The following is a 19,311-nucleotide window of genomic DNA, read 5'->3' on the forward strand; positions in this document are numbered from 1 at the left end:
GTTTAGGAAATAAGCACCTATAGCACTATTTCTGACCTTTTTGCCACACCCTTGGAAAAACCATGGTGTAATTGCTAGGCCAAAGGGGTGTACTAACCACTTGAAGGGCATATTTGACAAACAGTGTCTATATGCAGGCTCCCCTGCTTACAGGAGGCAAAGAGGGAGATACAGAAACGGACACACTTCAACATATGTACAATAAAAAACTTTTTCAGACCTGCTTTAAACTGCTAAAGACCAATGTTCAACTCATGGTAAAGTTATTATTCATGTGAAACACACTCTGATTACACAACATAAAATCCTAATAAAGCTAAAGGGAAGTGGGTGGAATCCACTGCACCCGAAAAACAATACAAGAAGACTTGTGGGCCTACATCCATCAAACAGAAGTTGGTTGGTGTCCAAACTGACCACTATGAGGGTGAAATGCTACGAGAAATGCATTGTGCATCTGTGCTTAACAGATTTTTTCGATGCTCACACACACACACACACACACACACACACACACACACACACACACACACAGACAAATTCCCAATTTATTTTCTATTTCAGTGTGTTGGATTTTTTCACATTTTATATGCTATTTTTCAATTATATGCCTACTGTAACAGTTTCCTTGAAATCACATTAGTTTGTAAGCAAATTATAAGCAAGCAAAAAATATTTGAATCATGAACTGGGTCATGATGCTATGTTTGTGTGAGCTTACTTGCATCAAAACAAAACATGATCAAGTGTGCCTAATAAATCAGTGTTATACTCAGTCATGAAATAGCAAATAATATTTTAGTATGAAATTATTTTTCTCATTAGATATTGTGTGTGCTGCAGAGGGAAGTTTTTGTTGTTGTGTCATCATTTGTGCATTACATGTTAAAGGATCATTGTGATTAGAGTTATGGGCATTCGTGTATATGTAGGCTTCTCCTTTTTATTAAACAAATTATACATGCATATACAACTTGTCCCATGCATGAAACAAAAAATAAAGAACACACACACACACACACACACACACACACACACACACACACACACACCTAAAGAGATAGCTAGTCAATCACCTATCTGAAAGATATAACAGATCAAATTTGTCATTTGAACTGAATCATGGAAAGGGATCATTTTGGTTTGCAGTTTAATCATGTGTTTTACCTTTATAATAAATATAACCTAAAATAAAACACAATGGAATAAATTTTTATTTGTATGAAACTGATAAGATCTGAAAATCAGGGAATTAAACCCTAATGAAGACTTTCTGTTTTATCATGGCGTCTTTGTAGACTACTGCCCTTTAAAGCACAGTGTGTGTGTGTGTGTGTGTGTGTGTATATGGGGTGGGGGGTGGCTTGTGGGCTGTGTTCTAGCTGAAATACCCATGTAAGACGACGCTGAGTGAGGCGAAGTGAGTGAGTGCCGTTAGCAAACAGGCCGCTGCTCTAGAGAGCGGATGTCTGGGGCGTGGGCAAGAGAAAAGTGTCACAGTGTAGAAAACGAGCTCAGTTTCTGTATCTTCTTATAAACTTTTGAAACATTTTAGCAGACATGAGTCAGGGAAAGGGAATGTCAGCTCAGGAGACGCTTATTGAAATGAGTGAGACCGCTTCTCAGGGTGGTGAGTGTTACCCGCTTTTACTGTTTTTTCGAGACGTTTCGGTAACGGTGCTTTAGACAAGAAAGAAAGTTGAACTGCGCCTGATATCTAACTGTTGGGACTTGAATAAACAGCTCCACAAACACTTTATTTTGTGTAACTAATATCCATATATATGTATGTATGTATATTAATGGAAGTACTGTATGTGCGCCATGGCTGAAACTATCCATTAGAACGCTATAGTCATGATGTTGACGCGTGTGGTTCATGGTTAAACACCACAAACGTGCCGCTGGAGAATCAAAACATGCTGAATGTTTAAAATATATTTCCTGAAGTATAAAGGTTGTTTAGATGATATATTAGTAAATTAGACGTAGGCGTGTAGGTTAATAGACTAGGATATTGTGGATAACGGATTCTGTAAGAGAAATATGCTGAGAATGAGCGCTTTTTACAGACGTGCGCAACAAGTCACCAACTTGTGATTCAAAGTATGCCGGGGATGAGTTTCCATTTCAAACCCTGTCTGCCCAAGATCTCAGTCTTTTTTAGGACGTTCTCTCTCTCTCTCTCTCTCTCTCTCTCTCTCACTCTCTCTCTCAATCTTTTTTTCTCTCTCTCAATCTTTTTCTCTCTCTCTCTCTCTCCCCTCTCAATCTCTCTCTCTCTCTCTCTCTCTCTCTCTCTCTCTCTCTCTCTCCCTCTCAATCTCTCTCTCACTCTCTCTCAATCTTTCTCTCTCTCAATCTCTCTCTCTCTCTCCCCTTCTCTCTCTCTCTCTCTCTCTCTCTCTCTCTCTCTCTCTCTCTCTTTCTCTCTCTCTCTCAATCTTTCTCTCTCTCTCTCTCGCTCGCTCGCTCTCTCTCTCTCTCTCTCTCTCTCTCTCTCTCTCTCTCTCTCTCTCTTTCTCTGGAAATACTCTGTCACAAAGCTGTAGCTATAGCAGTTGCTATTCCTTCGGCCAACCTCCTAGGCAAGCCCTTCTAAATAAACACAAAGCAAACACAATACTCGACTAAACCGAACAATACCGTTTACTGTCAACACTTTCCAGTACACATTAGTTAAAGGTTGTGATATTTCATCACCAGGGTTTTAGTCCTGTGTATCCAAAATATTTGGACTATTAAAAATTATTAAGAATAGTGATGCCATGACTTAGATTTCAGAGATTAGGTTAAGCTTTCCCATTTTGCATGCAGTGACACGTCAGATAAAACAACAAAACATTATTGCTTAAGCATGTTTGCATTGCAATTATATAATTTCGAGTTGTTTGTATTAATCATCTTTATAGTCTATAAAGCGAAATAAATAATGGTTATTTTAAGACATGAGGTGACTGCTTGGGAAGTCAGTACATTGCACATCTTGATTTTATTTTTGCAGTTAAGAAACTATAAAGATCATGACCTCTTGGCACTTGGAACTTCATCACCTCACCATTTAAATACAGACAATACTTTGCACTCTCTTATCACTGTTATCATAGGTGTAGATAGAGCTTTACATAACTGTTTTCAGGTCTTGCACAGTGGTTGCTATGGTGATAGAAGGGGGTAGAGGAAAGAAAAAAAGAAAAAAGTCAGATTTGCAACCAAAATATGATTCATTACTATTTTAATATCCAGCAAAAAAAGTTAATATAATTTTCAGACAATAGGGGTGGGGGTGGGGGGGTGACGTTTGCAACAGCAGCAAAGACTTCCTGAATCCTGAAGCAATATGAAATATGAGGCTATTAGTGTTGAGAAAGGCCACCATGGTTTTTAGCCCCAGCAGAATTGTCCTCTGGTGGCTTATCCTCTGCCATCTCTGTATCATCCGTGACCTTGTAGGGTGTGTCACAGCCTGATTATGAGATACTAGCAGTTGTAAATTTTACAAATTATCTACAGGGACAAATCATTTTTTAACTTTCAGCTTAGTTTATGGTCAAAAGGATTATGTACTAGTTAGGCAACAATATGATCAAACTTATGGACATAAATTATGCAATTGCTGTTTAATTTGATTAAACTTGTTATACTGGTAAGCATAAAAGTATAAATAATTGGTGACATTTCAATAATTTCATCTTCAATGTGGGATACTTTGGATACTTTAAATGTTTTAAAGCAAACGGAGCTGTACTGGGTAAATAATAATAATATTAATAATAATAGCATTCATGTCAAACACAAGACTAATCCTTTCCTGCACACGTCTTTTATTACCCACTAATAGTTTCTTTGCATCTGAGCAAGCGAAGGCGAACTAACAGAAGAAAGTGAGTTTAATACCGCAAATGAGCATAGGTTATTTTTAGACAGATGGTCTGTCTAATGATTGAAATTAGCATCGCTGCACTCTGCTCTTGCATCACTCTGTAGAATACAGAGAATGGTATTTGTCATGCATGTTAAAAAAAAGGGCTGATTTGCTGCAGATTAGGCTAGTGTTTGAGAAGTGTTGTCTTCTTTGTTATATTGCTGTATATGTAATATGCAAACATTGTAGGACACTAAATGAATTGAATTTGGTTGTAAAAATCCCTGATAGAATGGAAAAAGTGGATATGCTTGATATAGACTTTCATTTACCTAGACACTTGTACTACAGTTTATACTGCATATTTGTACTAAAGTTTATATTGCATACTTTTTACAGCGATCGGTTAATATTAAGCATTAGAAAACAAGATGCAAGGATATAAAAAACACTATAATAAGTTTTTGTTTTAGTGGTGGTTCAGTGGTTAAGGCTCTTGGTTACTGATCATAAGGTCAGGGGACAAGCCCCAGCATTGTTAAACTGCCACTGCTGGGCCCTTGAGCAAGGTGCTTATGCCTACCTGCTCCAGGGGAGTTGTACCATGGCTGACCCTGTGCTCTGACTTCAGCTCCCTAATAACCTAGGATATGTGAAAATTACATATTTTCTTTGGCATTAATAAAGTATTTTTTAAAAAGGTTTCATGGCAGGGGTTTTTAATTATTATTTTGCTTTCCGCTGTTAATTAGTTTCCTCTATTTGTATCCCAGGCTTTATATATGCTGGGTATACATGCAATATATGCATGTGAATATTTGTATCATATGTGCAACTGTGTATGCATGTGTGTCCTGATTAGAGATATAAGGGAAGTAAAAATCTGTGTGTTGATGTGATTAAAATGAAAAGTTTATTACCCTTCACAAACCATAAACTGTATTTTATCGTGTATAAGAGACATCATTATGCAGTATGCTGAATTGATTGTTCAGTGTGCATATCAAGCCAAGAAATACTTATCAAACAATATGATTTGCAGTATTCTAACACTGATTATATAGTTATATAGTTTTCATAGTTACCATAACAGACATATTTGGTCAGTGTGACGTTTGAAGTAAAGGTGTGTTGTTTTAACACAGCTTATGTTTGCTTGCTTAAGTTTCTTTACACTGATGGCAGTTGAAGTCTTCAGGAGCTGAGAAGTAAGATCCGTGCTGTGCACTGACAAATCATGAAATTACTAAGAAATACAGTTTAAATTTACCCAAACCCTAACCACCTCTGTGGACTGTGTGTTTAAAATGTAAACAGAATTAAGTCCAAGACATATCTCGAAATTAACACAAGGCAATACTGACAAATAAAATATAGCATTTTCATTCACTCTTTTTGTAATGACAACTAATCAGACCAATGAAATGTGTAATACATCACACATATTTTAAGAGAATACAAGGATCTTTTCTCATCCAAGCAAAACTGGTTTCTGGTTATTGCAGTACCCTCATGAAAAACATTTCCACAAACATCAAGTGTGATAGACATATGATATATGCATATCTGATGATGTGTGGGTGGTAACAAACTGTGAATTCTGGATAGTGTAAATAATGTAGAGCAGTAGTGTGCCAGAGGCCTTTTTTTTTTCTTTTTTTAAGATTCATATACCAAATGAAAAGAGACCATGGACCTAGGATGACACGTGTCATAACACTACCTTCTGATTAGTTGGCACCATTGGCATTGAGCTCTTGTTTCTTATCTAAAGTTTAGCTAGATAGACCTAGCTGTCTGATGTCCTCATCTGTACATTCTGCTCAATCTGATGTCCTCATTTGAACATTCAGCTCAAACTGTCAAGGTTCCAAATCATCAACCTCCAAAACGCACTGCTCAGATTATAGGTTGCTTACTTATAAAACCGAGTCTGATGTAACTGTCATTTTTCCATTATGTTAGCATTGGATTGATATGACATTAAAACGATTTTTATTATATATTGGAACCATTATCTCTTTTTGAGATCACACAAACATGAAAAGTCAACAACAACTAAGAAATTCTTTTAAAAAAAAAAGAAAAGTGCATAAACAGGGGGATGGTATATGGCACAACATTTTGTGGCACCAGTTACACATGAGTGTATGCACAATCTGTTTCCTATTCACAGTGTTGGTGAAATGTAATTATTTACAATTTATTTATTTTTATGTTTTTCACTGGAGGTGGAGACACAGATCAGGGTCATGTCAAGCAGCTGCCTAGATCTTGTTCTGTAAAAAATGTTAGAGACATGTGTTTGGAATCTTTTTCCTCTTTTTACCTTGGGGTTTAGTCCCCTATTTGCTTCTACACAAGTTAATCTTCCACATTTCAGTTTCAAGTTCCTGGTTTCATGTAATTTTTTGGTATTTGCAGCTTCTCATATTACTGTCTTTGGTTGTGACTGTTTCTTGGGAGGGCTTGCCACAACACCACTAAGCTTCTACTGGCAATTATCGGTGATTGCTGTCAGAATGCTGCACTGAGAAATCCAGCAGGAAAAAAATTCCACTTGTGAGTTGTTAAGGTGTATGTGTGTAAATACACTGGCTTGGTTCAACAGGAAATTCATACATGAGTAAATAAACAAAACTAAACAAAAAAAAAGCAGGAAAGCAGATTTTTATTTTAAGATAATTTGCCAGTTCCAAAGCATGTATAAGAATGATACATAGGCTGCACAGAGAGCTTTTAAATGTATAAACTTTAAAATGTATAAAATTGCTTAATTTTTTCCCCTCATTCGTCTGTCTTTAACTGTGATACAAATTCAGATTATATGGCACTAGCGGTTTCCAGGACACCCATTTTGCCTCTGTGTTCTGTGATCATTCGTCTTTGCTTGACAGCAGCTCCTCATAAACCCTGGCTTTGTCTAGAGTAAATTTACTGTTGCAAAAGAATGACCCTCCATAATATGGTCTGTAGTTACAGTAAGCTTTTGTTTCTTAGATACTTATTTTCCCCTGTTTTCTCATTTCTGCTTGTCATGGTTATATCATCTTTGAATAGGTATAGATAGGATAGGGCTGTTTTATTCTAGTCTTTGTTTAATTTGAGCAGCTGCTTTTTATGATCATGTTTGTATGTAATTTAATTATCTGCTTTTCTAAAGACCTTTGCTTTTATTTACAGCAGGGCGTTCTAACAATTATACCCCTCAGAGTATCAGAGGATAGTGGTTCCGGTGTTATTAGGTAGAAATTGCATAAAATGCTGTTTAATTTTCTGTACAAACTTGAAACATGATATAGATGAGTAAGACACAGGAGATGATGAATTGGAAAGAATGTTGTAAGCATCATGTGATAATTGGCTTTCTTTTTTTCATAGAGGAGAACAATGGATTCTTTCCCAATTCAGAGAGCGTGTCCCTCAAGCAACGTGATTCAAAGGTAAGTCATAAACACTCAGTATGCAGTATGTTCTCTACATTCAACAGGTTATCACTTTATATATTTTATAAGCCAATGTCCCAGTTTGCACCAACAGGGGGACCTCAGGCATGTTGTATGAATTTTAGCTTCAGGAAGTGCTGCTAAGTTTCACTTCCCTTCATATGAATTTGCAAAATAGAGCTTCAACCAGATAGAGCTGCAAAATGTATGCTTCAGTACTGTTAAGTATGATACAAGGAAATAATGCACTGAACTTGCCTGCAGGACTCTCTACTCATATAATATTCTACTGAGTGGTATATAAACCTTTGGCAGGCTAGAAGTGATCATTATGGTAAACTAAATTAAAAATCTCTTATCATGTTTATTATGCTTGATCACTTTATTTATTATCTCTTGATATCTTGATGACAACGTTCTCTGAAACCTTGACCAAATATAATATATGAGGTTTGAGCTTTAGCAAATGTTGCATATCTTTTCATTAATGTGCTCTGCCATGCAAAATAACCCACATCTTGGACTTGCCCATTATTTGAATATGAAAATCAGTATGGCTACCATTTCCATTCTTTTTCCTAGCACCCTGTCATTGCTTGGATGATCTTACTTTTCAGCGCAATACAAGACAAATACTTCGAAGAGCACAGACTCTCTTTCGAGCAGTATTTAAGGAAGGATTTACCATTGTGTATAAAATTAGTTGTTTGGGAGTCTTTTTCCTTTTGTGCATTGCATACTGTATGTGAATTGCCTCCTCTGATTGGGAGGTACAATATGAAGAGGAAGTTCCTGTTTTTCTGTAGTTCATAATTAACCATCGACTGCCAAATCCTAAAATAATAAAAAGTATTCATTAAAACACATAAGTGATATAATTAGCGTATTGTTATCCAAGCAGTTGGTATTTATATCATTTAAAGTCCATTATGCATTTTTTTTATTTCATGCTTAATTTATCATTTCTTTTTTATAGCAGTTCATTCTTTCATTCCTGGCTTCACTCAATCAGTTACACTGATTTTATTTTAGCTTACTCCAACATTGTATAATTTTTCTTCCTTAGTCTTTAGAAAGTCTTTGTTCAGAGTGCAATGGCTCTGTGTCTAAGAGCTCAAGTCATTCCTCAGAGTTTTTGTGTGATCAATGTGAGAAAGAACACACTGAACCTGTCCAACACCTTTCAAGCTTTGCAGGGGTAAGAGGTGTGTGGTTTTGCTTGTTGTGTGATGTGTTGTGTAAGCGCTTGCTGTTCTCACACTAACATACAATTAAGGTTTGCAGTGCATAGTGTGCAGGCCTGTGTCAAAAAAGTGCAGTTCAGAGTCAGTAGTTTGAAATAAATATCAGTTCAGTGTTACGGTAAATATGCTGTGAACTTTGCTGGATAAGTTGATTTAAAATGCTAGACTTGGTGCTCGGCTGCTATGAATGCATTTGTGGTGGAATGTATGTTCACTGCCTAGTTTTAGTCTGTAGGACAGAGTGACATTTAGACTTGTATCCTTTAGGAGCCACAACATTTCCTTAGGATGGTGAACGTAAGGTACAGGAAGACAAGCCTGGCTGAAGCATGCAAGAATCAAATCATTTGCCTGTATGAGTAAAGTTTAATTTTTTAATGTAGCTTTTTATAAGCTTTAGAGTAATATCATTTGCATTATTTCTACTAAATGAGAATTTTTTTGTGAGGAATGTGCTGTACATTTGGAAGATTAGTTTACTTTTAAACTTAAATATCACCAGTGTAACCCACCAGGGACTATAAAAACACATCCAAATAGCAACAATGGTGCTGGGAAAATATTCAAAACCATGGCATGAACAATGCAAGAGGAAAACATTTTTCTTGGGTCTTAATCAAGTTGCATTTAAACAAATATATTCATGAATCATTTGTAGGAGCATTTACATATCCAATTTAAGGAATAGGATATTCGTGTTAATCGTGTTAGTTCATAAAAGCGTTAGTATTCTGTCAAGCATTTGTAGAGGATATATTTACATGAAAAGAGCTTGCTTGCTTAATAATTAATAAATAAATTAATAAAAAATGTATTTATTTCAGCTGCAAACATACACCGAACAGGCATAACATTATGACATCATAACATTATGACCGTTAGGAGTGAATAAGGCTGATTATCTCTTCATCATGGCACGTGTTAGTGGGTGGGATATATTAGGCAGCAAGTGAATATTTTGTCCTCAAAGTTGATGTGTTAGAAGCAGGAAAAATGGGCAAACGAATGGATTTGAGCGAGTTTGACAAGGGAAAAATTGTGATGGCTAGACGACTAGTTCAGAGCATCTCCAAAACTGCAGCTCTTGTGTTGTGATCCAGGACTGCAGTTGTCCCATTGATTGCTTGATGGGTCAGGACTGTTTTAGCAGTAAAAATGGGACCAACACAATATTAGGCAGATGGCCATAAAGTTATGCCTGGTCAGTGTATATAGCATGTAAACATATACACAATAGTATGTAAAAGAATAGCAATATTTACTGACATTAATTATTATACTGTAGAAATACTGAGTTATAAAAGAAGAATGGGCAGGTCGGTGCATTCACTAACTGTAAATTGATATGTGTCAACTAGCAGTAGGCTTTTGGAGGATCTAGAAGGGAACTGATATTTCTAAAGTAGTAACCTTTTTGGAAAACAAAGGATGGCTTACACAGTAAATCAGTTTTGTTTGTCAAAAGTCTTTACTTTTAATGCTGTGAAACTGACTGTGAAATTCCTGTGCATGCCCGAGTTTTGTCCTTGATTAGATATCTTGCTCTTGGCATGCTTAAGAGACAGATAAACAACTGATTTGGTGTTTCTCAACCTTATTCCTTCATCGTGCCGTGTATCATCACTGGGTTTCTTTTTGAGAGTTTTGTCAGATTTCCTATGAACACATTCCCTCCTGCTTTTCCAGCACAACACTATAAGATTGCTTAGACCGTGAAGGGCTGAAGATTGCAGAGATAAAACAGATTAACCTTACAGTTTCCGTGTGGTAGTTTGTGTTCAGATTGTGCCTATTTCTGGTGCCAATACGTTGCTAACTATTTGTTATTGGCATAGGTATGAGTCATATAATCTTCCACTTTTATCACTGAAAGTTAAACAAAAACTTAAAAACCTAAAACCGTGCATAAATTAAGGTTGGCCTATAGTTACACAATTTTTCACCCTGACAATTTCTAGTTTCCGTTACATACCTAATATAGGAATGAGAAAATGTTAAAGATGAAGCAATAAATTAGCTTCAATGTGCCTTATTTTACTGTAAGTGGTATACGTTAAAGCAGTATGTATGCATAAAGGTATGGTACTGTTATGCCTTACCGTGTGTCTTCCTGTATTTTTTAAACTTCAGCTGGTTTCCCCACAGATCTGGAGGAAAAGAACTCTGTTTCTGAAGTATCGCTCCAGGGTACGCCACGGTAAAGAGGGTTGAATTGACTGGTGGTTGGCCAGAATGCTGAATGCTTTATTTGGCTTGTGTGTGAGATAAATATTGGGCTTGTTTGCTTCATAGCATGCAGTGTTGTTCTGGAATAATACATGAACATTTACATTTTAATTACACTGATTGCGAAAGATTGATTTACTATAATACATTCAAACCATATGAGTGTAAATTGTTATATTTATTGAACTATAGCTATTCAATAAAAGTCAATGAAAACATGAACTAGGTAACAAGAATAAAAAAAAACATGAAAGCTAAATATATACAAGTGCTCATCAGAGATGAGAAGGAACAGGTGTCAGTGATCATTGGCATGTTCATGTGACATGCAGGGGCTGATGAGAGACATAGTCCAGTGGCTTCCAATACACAAACGTTTTTTTTGTAAGTGTGATCAGAGGTGGAACAGATGTTCTTTACATAGCCAAAAGAGGGACAAATGTTCTCTGCAAAGCTAGAGGGGTGTCTGACATCCTTCATGAGGCAAAAGGTGGTGGCAATGTTCTCAACAGAGCAATTAGGCAGTAACAGTTAAGCATGGCAGACAGAGCTATGTCCTCATTAGTTGAGGACGGTGTAAAATCTTTTGGTCGACCAGCCCCTCTATAAAAAATTCCATGAAAAGCCACATGGATTCAGGTCACTCCAGGGTGGCTCTAATCGTACTCGTCCTTCACTGTTGCTCCTAAAGCCTTTCTAGGTTCGTCGCCAGTAGGAATTCCTGGATACCAAAGACATTTTCTGCTACACCAATTGTTTAGGTTTTAAATTCTGTCACGTAATAATGAGAACGCGAATGCAAGTTCAGATCACTTATTAAATATATTGCAACAATACAAAATAAACTAAATGAAAACCAAACATGAAGCAATGACAAAGAACATAACCTGACATGGAAAACCATTAAAGAGAACAAACTAAGACAGTGAGTGCTGTTGAGTTGAGGCTGTGTACCAGTTCTATTCAAAAGACAGGTTTGAGTGATCAGTGAAGTGCAGGGGCTTATGTGTATTCATGTGGCTCTTTGTATAATCTTAACCCATTTTTAGTCAATTTTAAGATATTGTGTATGTATTTCTACACAGAAAAGACTATAATGGCTTACATCATACTTTTAAAAGATAATATTATGTTAAATACTTCATACTGTTTTTGTGTTCATGTAAATGAACTTTTACAAACTTAACATTTTTCAGTTTAATTGCACATTACAGTATATTGTTTGCAGATACAGTTGAAATGACTATTTCAATTTTAACCTGAGTAAGGTCTTTTTTTTCGTATGGCTTATTGAGTGCTTAAACACAAAATTTCAATAGCTTAGTGAAGAATAACACAGGGGTGTCCAGTCATTTCCACAAAGGGCTGGTGTAGGTGCAGATTTTCATTCCAACCAAGCAAGGGGAACAACAAAGTCTATCTGTTTAAATCTAATGTTGATACGCTCATTATAAATCGCTATGGACCGGAGCCCTTGCTTGGTTGGTTGGAATGAGAACCTGAATGCACATTGGTCCTTTCTAGACACCCCTGGATAAACACAGATTAATGAACTCTGTCCCAGACAGCAGGAGACTTCTAAGCAAGGCTGTGATGAAATACACAAAAAGATATTTATTTCCTCTTTAACACCACTTAAAGGCTTTAAATATGAATCCTTCATATTACAACACGCAGCCGATATTACAAAACCTCTCATAAATGGTGGCTCATAATGCTTCACTAAATACAAAACAGAAACTCTCATTAGAAAAAAATGCTTAAATCGTAATAAAACTTATATTTATTTAGTGATCTGTGTACTGTGTGCTTGGGCTGTGCTCTGTGACCTCTAGGTCTGTTGTGATGAATCGTTGTGTTGGAAAATATAAGAACACAACTGGCACACAAATTTCTAATTATGGAGTAGTCATTCCCTGTTATTTTTTTCACACATTCAGGTAGAAGGACTAGCAGGATCTAATGAGCGGCAACACACACACGCGCACTGCACTTAAATCTGAATAGAGTATCATGCATTAGACCACACTTCAGTCCTCTCATCCTAAATACGGAGATCCTCCCTTCTCCTGATGATAAGCTCCCTTTAAACATGAAACAACTTCAGCATGCATTATTTACTATACAAGTCTCTTATAGTGCCTCATTGCATAATTATTATGTGTCCGTTATTTGAAGAAGTTCTCCTGTGTGGCACAGGGTGGGGCATGTGGACTTAACTGCAGTTCTCTAAACTCCATATGGTGCCACTAACCTCCATACAGTATTATAGTTTAGCTTATGGTAGACTAAAAAAAAAAAAGAATTATGGAAATAGTTAAAAGGCTGTAGTTGCACAGCTTTGGCCAGTGATCCATCTGTGCATTTTTTTTTTCAAAATTTAGACCTTTCCTGTGGTAATGTAAAATTAAGGGTGCTTTCTGACAAAAAGTGAGCTATAGTGATGCGTGCAATCTACAGTGTATAATTAGGTTAAATAAGAGTACTGGGGAGGAGTAGGGAAGGGAACACCCTTGTTGCTTACTCATCTAACAAGGGTGGATGGCTAATGTACATAAGGATTTGTTATACAAGCTGTGTGTGATGTTTTTTTGGAGGGCATAGGCTTCTTTACTTCTTATTTAGCACAAAACTTCTTAGCCATTTGTTAAAAGGAAAAAAAAAAAAGCTAGTATAAAATGTTTATTGTTGTGTAATCTATATAACGATGTGGTGAAAATATCCCTCTTGCTGTGTTGTCATTTTGAGTGCAAAACATATATTCCAATATAATTCCATTGTAATAAAAGGTATACACAGTACAAGCAATAGATGATGTGAAATAATCTGAGACAATCTGCATTTTCTAAACACATTTGTACATAGGGATGATACGCCACCATTTCAATAATCCCCTTTGCATGTTCCATTTTAGGCACAACATGTATTCAAATCTTGGGGTTAAATAATACCCCAAGAAACATAAATCACTATTTAGAGAATAATGACATCACCTTTCTGCGCTTGGCTACTTTCAAGGGTTTTCCCCACACAGTGTTGAAGTGTTTCCTTTATTCCTAGGTCAATTACTAAAAAGAAGAACATAGATAATGTAATTTAATGGAAATAGTGTATATAATAGTGGTTATTTGCAGCAGAGAATGCTGTACCTCACTGCTCTGCCTCCTGTTGGCATATTTTTTCAAATCACAATCAGGGCAGTGGCCACTTTGCTTTGCCTGCATGTTGACGTCAATGACCAACCCCTTCTTTGGCTCTGCTGTGGATGACTGGGCAGGAGTGAGCTTGCTCTGCTCACACATGCTAAGTAAGTCGAATGGAATGCAGCAGATCTGTGTGTGTGTGAATGCAGCATTTAGGGGTGACTAGTCTTGGTGCTTTGACTGTAAGACAAGGGAGAAGAACGCGTACCGGTTAAATTCAATCTTGCAGCACTTATGTGATGAAGCGTCTTGTCGAGGAGACTGTCATGGAGGAGGTAAACTGCTTTCTACTGTCTTCCTCCCCTCCTCCATCCCCTAGAATCCTGTTTTCCTTCAGGCTGTGTGGAATGTGCATAGTAAATAAGATCATAGCAGGGATTGAGCTGACTAAGGGAAAGATTGTGTGTGTTTTGTTTATATAACTGTATCCTGGAAAAAATTAGCACAAGAAATAGATGAAAGATAATAGAGAGGTGAATATCATTACACTGCTTTGCAGCCAGTTTGTTTAGTTATATACCGTATGTTCAGCAAGCTTGAAGAGAAACTTACAGGCATTGTGCATTCATAGCACTGGAGTGGATAGTGTATGGTGTATAGCTGCACTGTACAATTATATGCTATTTATAGCCTATGAGAAACAGCTGCAGAACAAAACATTGGATCCCTTCTTTTGCACTATATACTTAGAGAAATCTGAGCATGAAACAGTATAGTCTATAGTTCCAAGGTATTTTTCTAAAAGTGGGTTTGACTGTACAGTTTGACCTGCTGTTATGTCTAAACCAAATATGTTTTGTGTGTCTCAGCATCCAGGATGATTGAATTAATCAAAAGAGTATAGGGTTCAGGCTGTGGTATGATATAGTTTGATTAAATATAATTGTGTACCAGGTTTACTTCTGATGTATATTTTGATACTGGTTTCATGCTGCCAAGCAATATAATTTTGGATTTAGGTGATAATGCGTATTCATTTGCAGATAAAAAATATATAGCTGCTTCTATTATAAAATGTTGTCTAAAGAAATACATGTGCATTTTCCAATAATTAGAAACCATGCTATTGTTAAAGAGTGGATAGCAACACCTCCTCCACTGTTGCTGACAGGCACAGTAATCTTTGATTAGGAGATAAATACACATAGAATCATTAAGAGAGAGTAAAAGAGAAGAAGAAAAACACTCACTATGTTCTGAGAAAATACCTTTATTAATTACTATTAGCAAATAAATAAATTGATGCTGGAACAGGTAATGGCTCGTTAGTAACAGTGAGCCATATAGTGGTTATATTATATATCAGCTTATGTACCGACTGATTACAGTGGAATGTTTAGTTACAGTCATAGATTTAGCGAATATATTAGTATGTTGATTTTTCTGTAGCAGCAGAAAGCATAAACAGTGTAACTCATTTGAAAGGAAAAAAGTGCTCATTTGTTTACTGTTGACATCCTCTGCTGATCTCAGGGTTCAGGAGACTTTCGTCACATAATTAAGTTGGAATTAAGGGAGTGTTTTACCCAGTCGTATGTCTGAGATCCAAAGTTACAACCTGTAGCAGAGTGCAGCATAACAACTTAACTGAAAGAGGCGGTATTTTTATTTACATTGTATTTAAATTGCTGGTGCTTTTTTAGGTAAGTGAAAAGAAATGTCCAAAGTGTAATATCACTACATGAATTTTTAAGCTCATAGTTTTAGAAGATGGGTTATATCTCCTGAAATATTTTATGCTAATCATATGAAGACCTATTTGGAAACCAGTATGCAATCCATGTATTGATGATATGTAGATTCAGAATAATAAGTGTTGAATTAACCTGCTTGGTGTGCCGAATTGACCGTAATGTTCATTTATTGTTACTAAAATGACTAAAATCATCTCATACTAATAAAACAATTTGTGACTAACAGACAATTTGTGTTTGTATGCAGGTGGATAAACAACAACAAAGTAAAGACTCTGTTTACTTCAGAGATGGCGTTCGACGAATAGATTTTGTTCTTTCTTATGTTGATGAGAAAGATGGAGATAAAAAACAGGTGAGCCATACATGTTTTTGTAACTATTTTTATAAAGAATATTTTTATGTAAACACTGTCTCTCCCTGGCAACCAAAGCATTACATCATGAATATTTAATTACAGAGGGGCCTCTAAGTGGGTGGGATTTATTAAGCATTATGTGAAAATTCAGTTCACAAATTTGATGTGTTAGAGGGAGGAGAAATGGGCAAGTGTAAGCATCGTAGCAACTGTAACTAGGGCCAAATCGGTGGCTAGACAGCTGGGTTAGAACATATTCACAATCTCAGGATGTTTCTCAGTATGTACTGGTTATTACCTACCGAAAAAGGTCCAAAGAATTACAATGGGTGAACCAGCAACAGGGTCATGGGCACTCAAGACTCACTGATACATCAAAGAGCATCAAAGCACAAATTAGTGAAATTCTTAATGCTGGCCAAGATTGAAAAGCTCACTGTGGATGAAGTGCCAATGCTGATCCCACTTAGGGTTACATAGCAGTTCTAGAATTCTGGGATATGCTACACCCATTATTTTTCTTTTGTAAGTGTGTTACTGTGAGTCCATTTGGAAATCAAAATAATACAGAGTGTGACTATATTAACATCTTAGTTCAATCTTAAAATCCTTTCCATATTTAATGACACAGGAAAGAAGGAAACAGTATGAAGCTAATCTGCAAAAGGCCGGGCTAGAGCTGGAGCTTGAAGACAAATCGGTGAGTATAAAATATGTCATGTATATTCCACATAATGCAAATATTACAGGCAATAAACTAGTTAGCTTGCTTAAAATAATAAACTGTATTTTATTATAACTTCATTTACTATATTTTCACTATATATAATATTCTATTGTATTAGCATTAGACAGTAGAAAATGTAAAAAAAAAAAAAGATACAGTGGATACAGTACAAGTGTTGATATGCTCTGTGGTCAGAGGTATTTGGACATTAGATATTAACATCCATATGTGTTTGCTGACTATCCCTTTCTAAAATCGTAGGTGTTAATATGGAGTTTATGTGTGCATATCTCAGTTTGTGTCAATCACTTTCTGAAACTGAAATAAGAGAAAAAAACGAATGATTTTAGTCTTGTGACTATGTAAATGCTTCAAGCCTGTGCTAATTAACAGTTATGTAGGAACTATTGTTATTCTTTTTATATGAAGTGGTTAGTAGCCATTTGACCTGGTTTGAATGATTGGTGTAGCAAATGTATAAGCATTATGTGGATTCTACTAAAAATGTATCCTACAATTTGCTAACCTGCCCACTTTAAATGGAAAGGATGATACGACAGCACCCGTAATCTTGTTGTGGCCACTGATTAAAAAATCAAAATAGTGTGCAGCTGCTTGTCCATAGAAACCCATCCATGAAGCTCCAGATGCACATGACTTGTGCTATTGTTGCATCCACAGGCAATTTTCATAGAAGAACTGGCAATTTTGTGTGACGTGTGCTTCAGGACTTAAGATATACCTTTATTCGTCCCACAGTGGGGAAATTTCTAGCACTTGACGATTTGGCTCTATCATTTTGGAACTGAATTTTTAGATTTTTTAAACTGGCAGTCATTAAAAGTTAACTCAAATAATTTTGGCCATGTAGTGTATGTTGTGTTGATATGATTTTATACAATGTTCCTATTCTGTTATATTCTAAACACTCTGCATCACAGCTGGGATGGGCTGGCTCTTGTCCCTAGATCTTTTTTGTGTACTGTCACCCCCTGGTGACAAAAGAGAGAATTGTTTGGCAAAAACAGTCAAAAGATTTGGCAGATTTTAACTTAACTGTTTAAATACTAAGGAACATTATAGCATTTGCCAAAAGTCCTTTTTTTGATCTGCTGAAGTGGGTTTGGTTGTTTGTAAAATGAGTGTAGATTCTTACAAGCAGTGACGCACTAGGGTGCCTCATCTTGCCACTTTTATTTTGGAGCGAAATGTAATACCCGGCAAAAGTGGCCCACCCACATGGGCATTACAGATATACATTTTTTTTAAAATCAGATAATATCTTCTGTGAGAATTTTTGCCTAAAAATACCAAATTGTCATTAATTTTAGTTCGGTTAAAGCGACCATATTTTTTGGGTAAGATGTCACTTGCGATGAAACAGGACATTTAAGCCGCAAAATAGAAGTTATATGCCCCTGGGGAGGGCCAGGGATGCCTCCTCTGGGGGCCGAAAAAGGGGGCAAATTCAGTACAATTAAGCAGTTTTGTAGCCCTTTCAGTTCTCGTCTTTTCCTTCGCCTGGTGGCTTGTAGCGGTAGCAGAGCATTGTTGCGTTGCACTGTGACCCCCCCAACTGTCCACCGCTACACTACACCAGCGCACTGGCAGGCAGAGACAAGCAGGACAAGCTTCGACTTGCGCCCCTGACGTTCTCACTATAGCTTTCCACGTTTGCATCACCACAAATCACACACGCCTCTTTTCGCTTCTTTTGTTAGCCGGTTTCAGTGAAACTCTTGGTTCCTCACTATTCAAGCACTGTATCTTTGACTTGTTTACTGAGCTTTTATTTCTTAACATTTGACAGCATTCCTGGCTGTGTGCTCTGGATTTTCATTCAGTCAACAGAATGTCACTTTCGAAGTTCGTTCTTCGTGGTGTAAACCATTGCTCGATTATTTATGAAAACCCTAAGGATTTTTGACAAAGTTAATCTCCCAACAAAGAAAGATGTTCTCCTTTGCTCTCTAGAAGTTCATCGGCATATTGGCTTAGCGTCCCAAAATTACTAGGAGCCAGCTTTTTCTTCTGTAGCCTGACAAGTTGCAATCAAGCTGGATGTTATTTGGGATAAAGCATCTATTCCATGAGTAACACATTACAGAATAATTCAACTAATTACATGCTGCTGCAATGATGAATAAAGTTCTGAACCAGACATGGGCAAACTACAGCCCGCAGGCCGCACACAGCTTGTTGGGTTAATGAATTCGGCCCGCCGAACGTGACAAAATTCCATTAAAATAGGTACGGGTAAACCTTGTTCAAGTTACTTTTCTCCTGTAATGCCCACGTTTCCCCAAAAGATGTCGCAATTCAGCTACATTGACCTTGTTCGTGTGTATTACTCTCTTCTTCTCTTATGAGCCATTCTGCAAAAATAAGCTTATCAAAGAAAAGAAAAGTGGATAGTGAGCGCCGAATGTTTAATACGGAGTGGACAACAAAATATTTTTCACTGAAGTCAAAGGCTGTATGCCTAATATGCTAAGAAACGGTCGCGGTTTTCAAAGAGTACAATATCAGCCGTCACTTTGCAATTGCC

The 19,311-nt window shown here is 36.7% G+C and overlaps 1 protein-coding gene across 4 annotated transcripts in view; it reads left to right on the forward strand.

The window, feature by feature from the left end:
- The first annotated feature begins 1,400 nt into the window (after positions 1–1,400).
- The window catches only part of ano5a (anoctamin 5a), a 29,036-nt gene continuing 11,125 nt past the window's right edge, over positions 1,401–19,311 (forward strand). Inside the window, exons 1-4 of one of the 4 annotated variants that reach the window (XM_046858849.1) lie at positions 1,401–1,630; positions 7,247–7,308; positions 15,926–16,033; positions 16,668–16,736. In XM_046858849.1, coding sequence (XP_046714805.1) covers positions 1,561–1,630; positions 7,247–7,308; positions 15,926–16,033; positions 16,668–16,736 — 309 coding nt within the window. In that variant the 5' untranslated portion in view covers positions 1,401–1,560. Of the gene's footprint in view, positions 1,631–7,246; positions 7,309–14,053; positions 14,260–15,925; positions 16,034–16,663; positions 16,737–19,311 lie in introns of those variants that run through there. The other 3 variants (XM_046858850.1, XM_046858851.1, XM_046858852.1) reach the window with 3 other exon arrangements.

Source organism: Silurus meridionalis, chromosome 10 (assembly GCF_014805685.1).
Source record: "Silurus meridionalis isolate SWU-2019-XX chromosome 10, ASM1480568v1, whole genome shotgun sequence".
Classification (NCBI taxonomy): Eukaryota; Metazoa; Chordata; class Actinopteri; order Siluriformes; family Siluridae; genus Silurus; species Silurus meridionalis.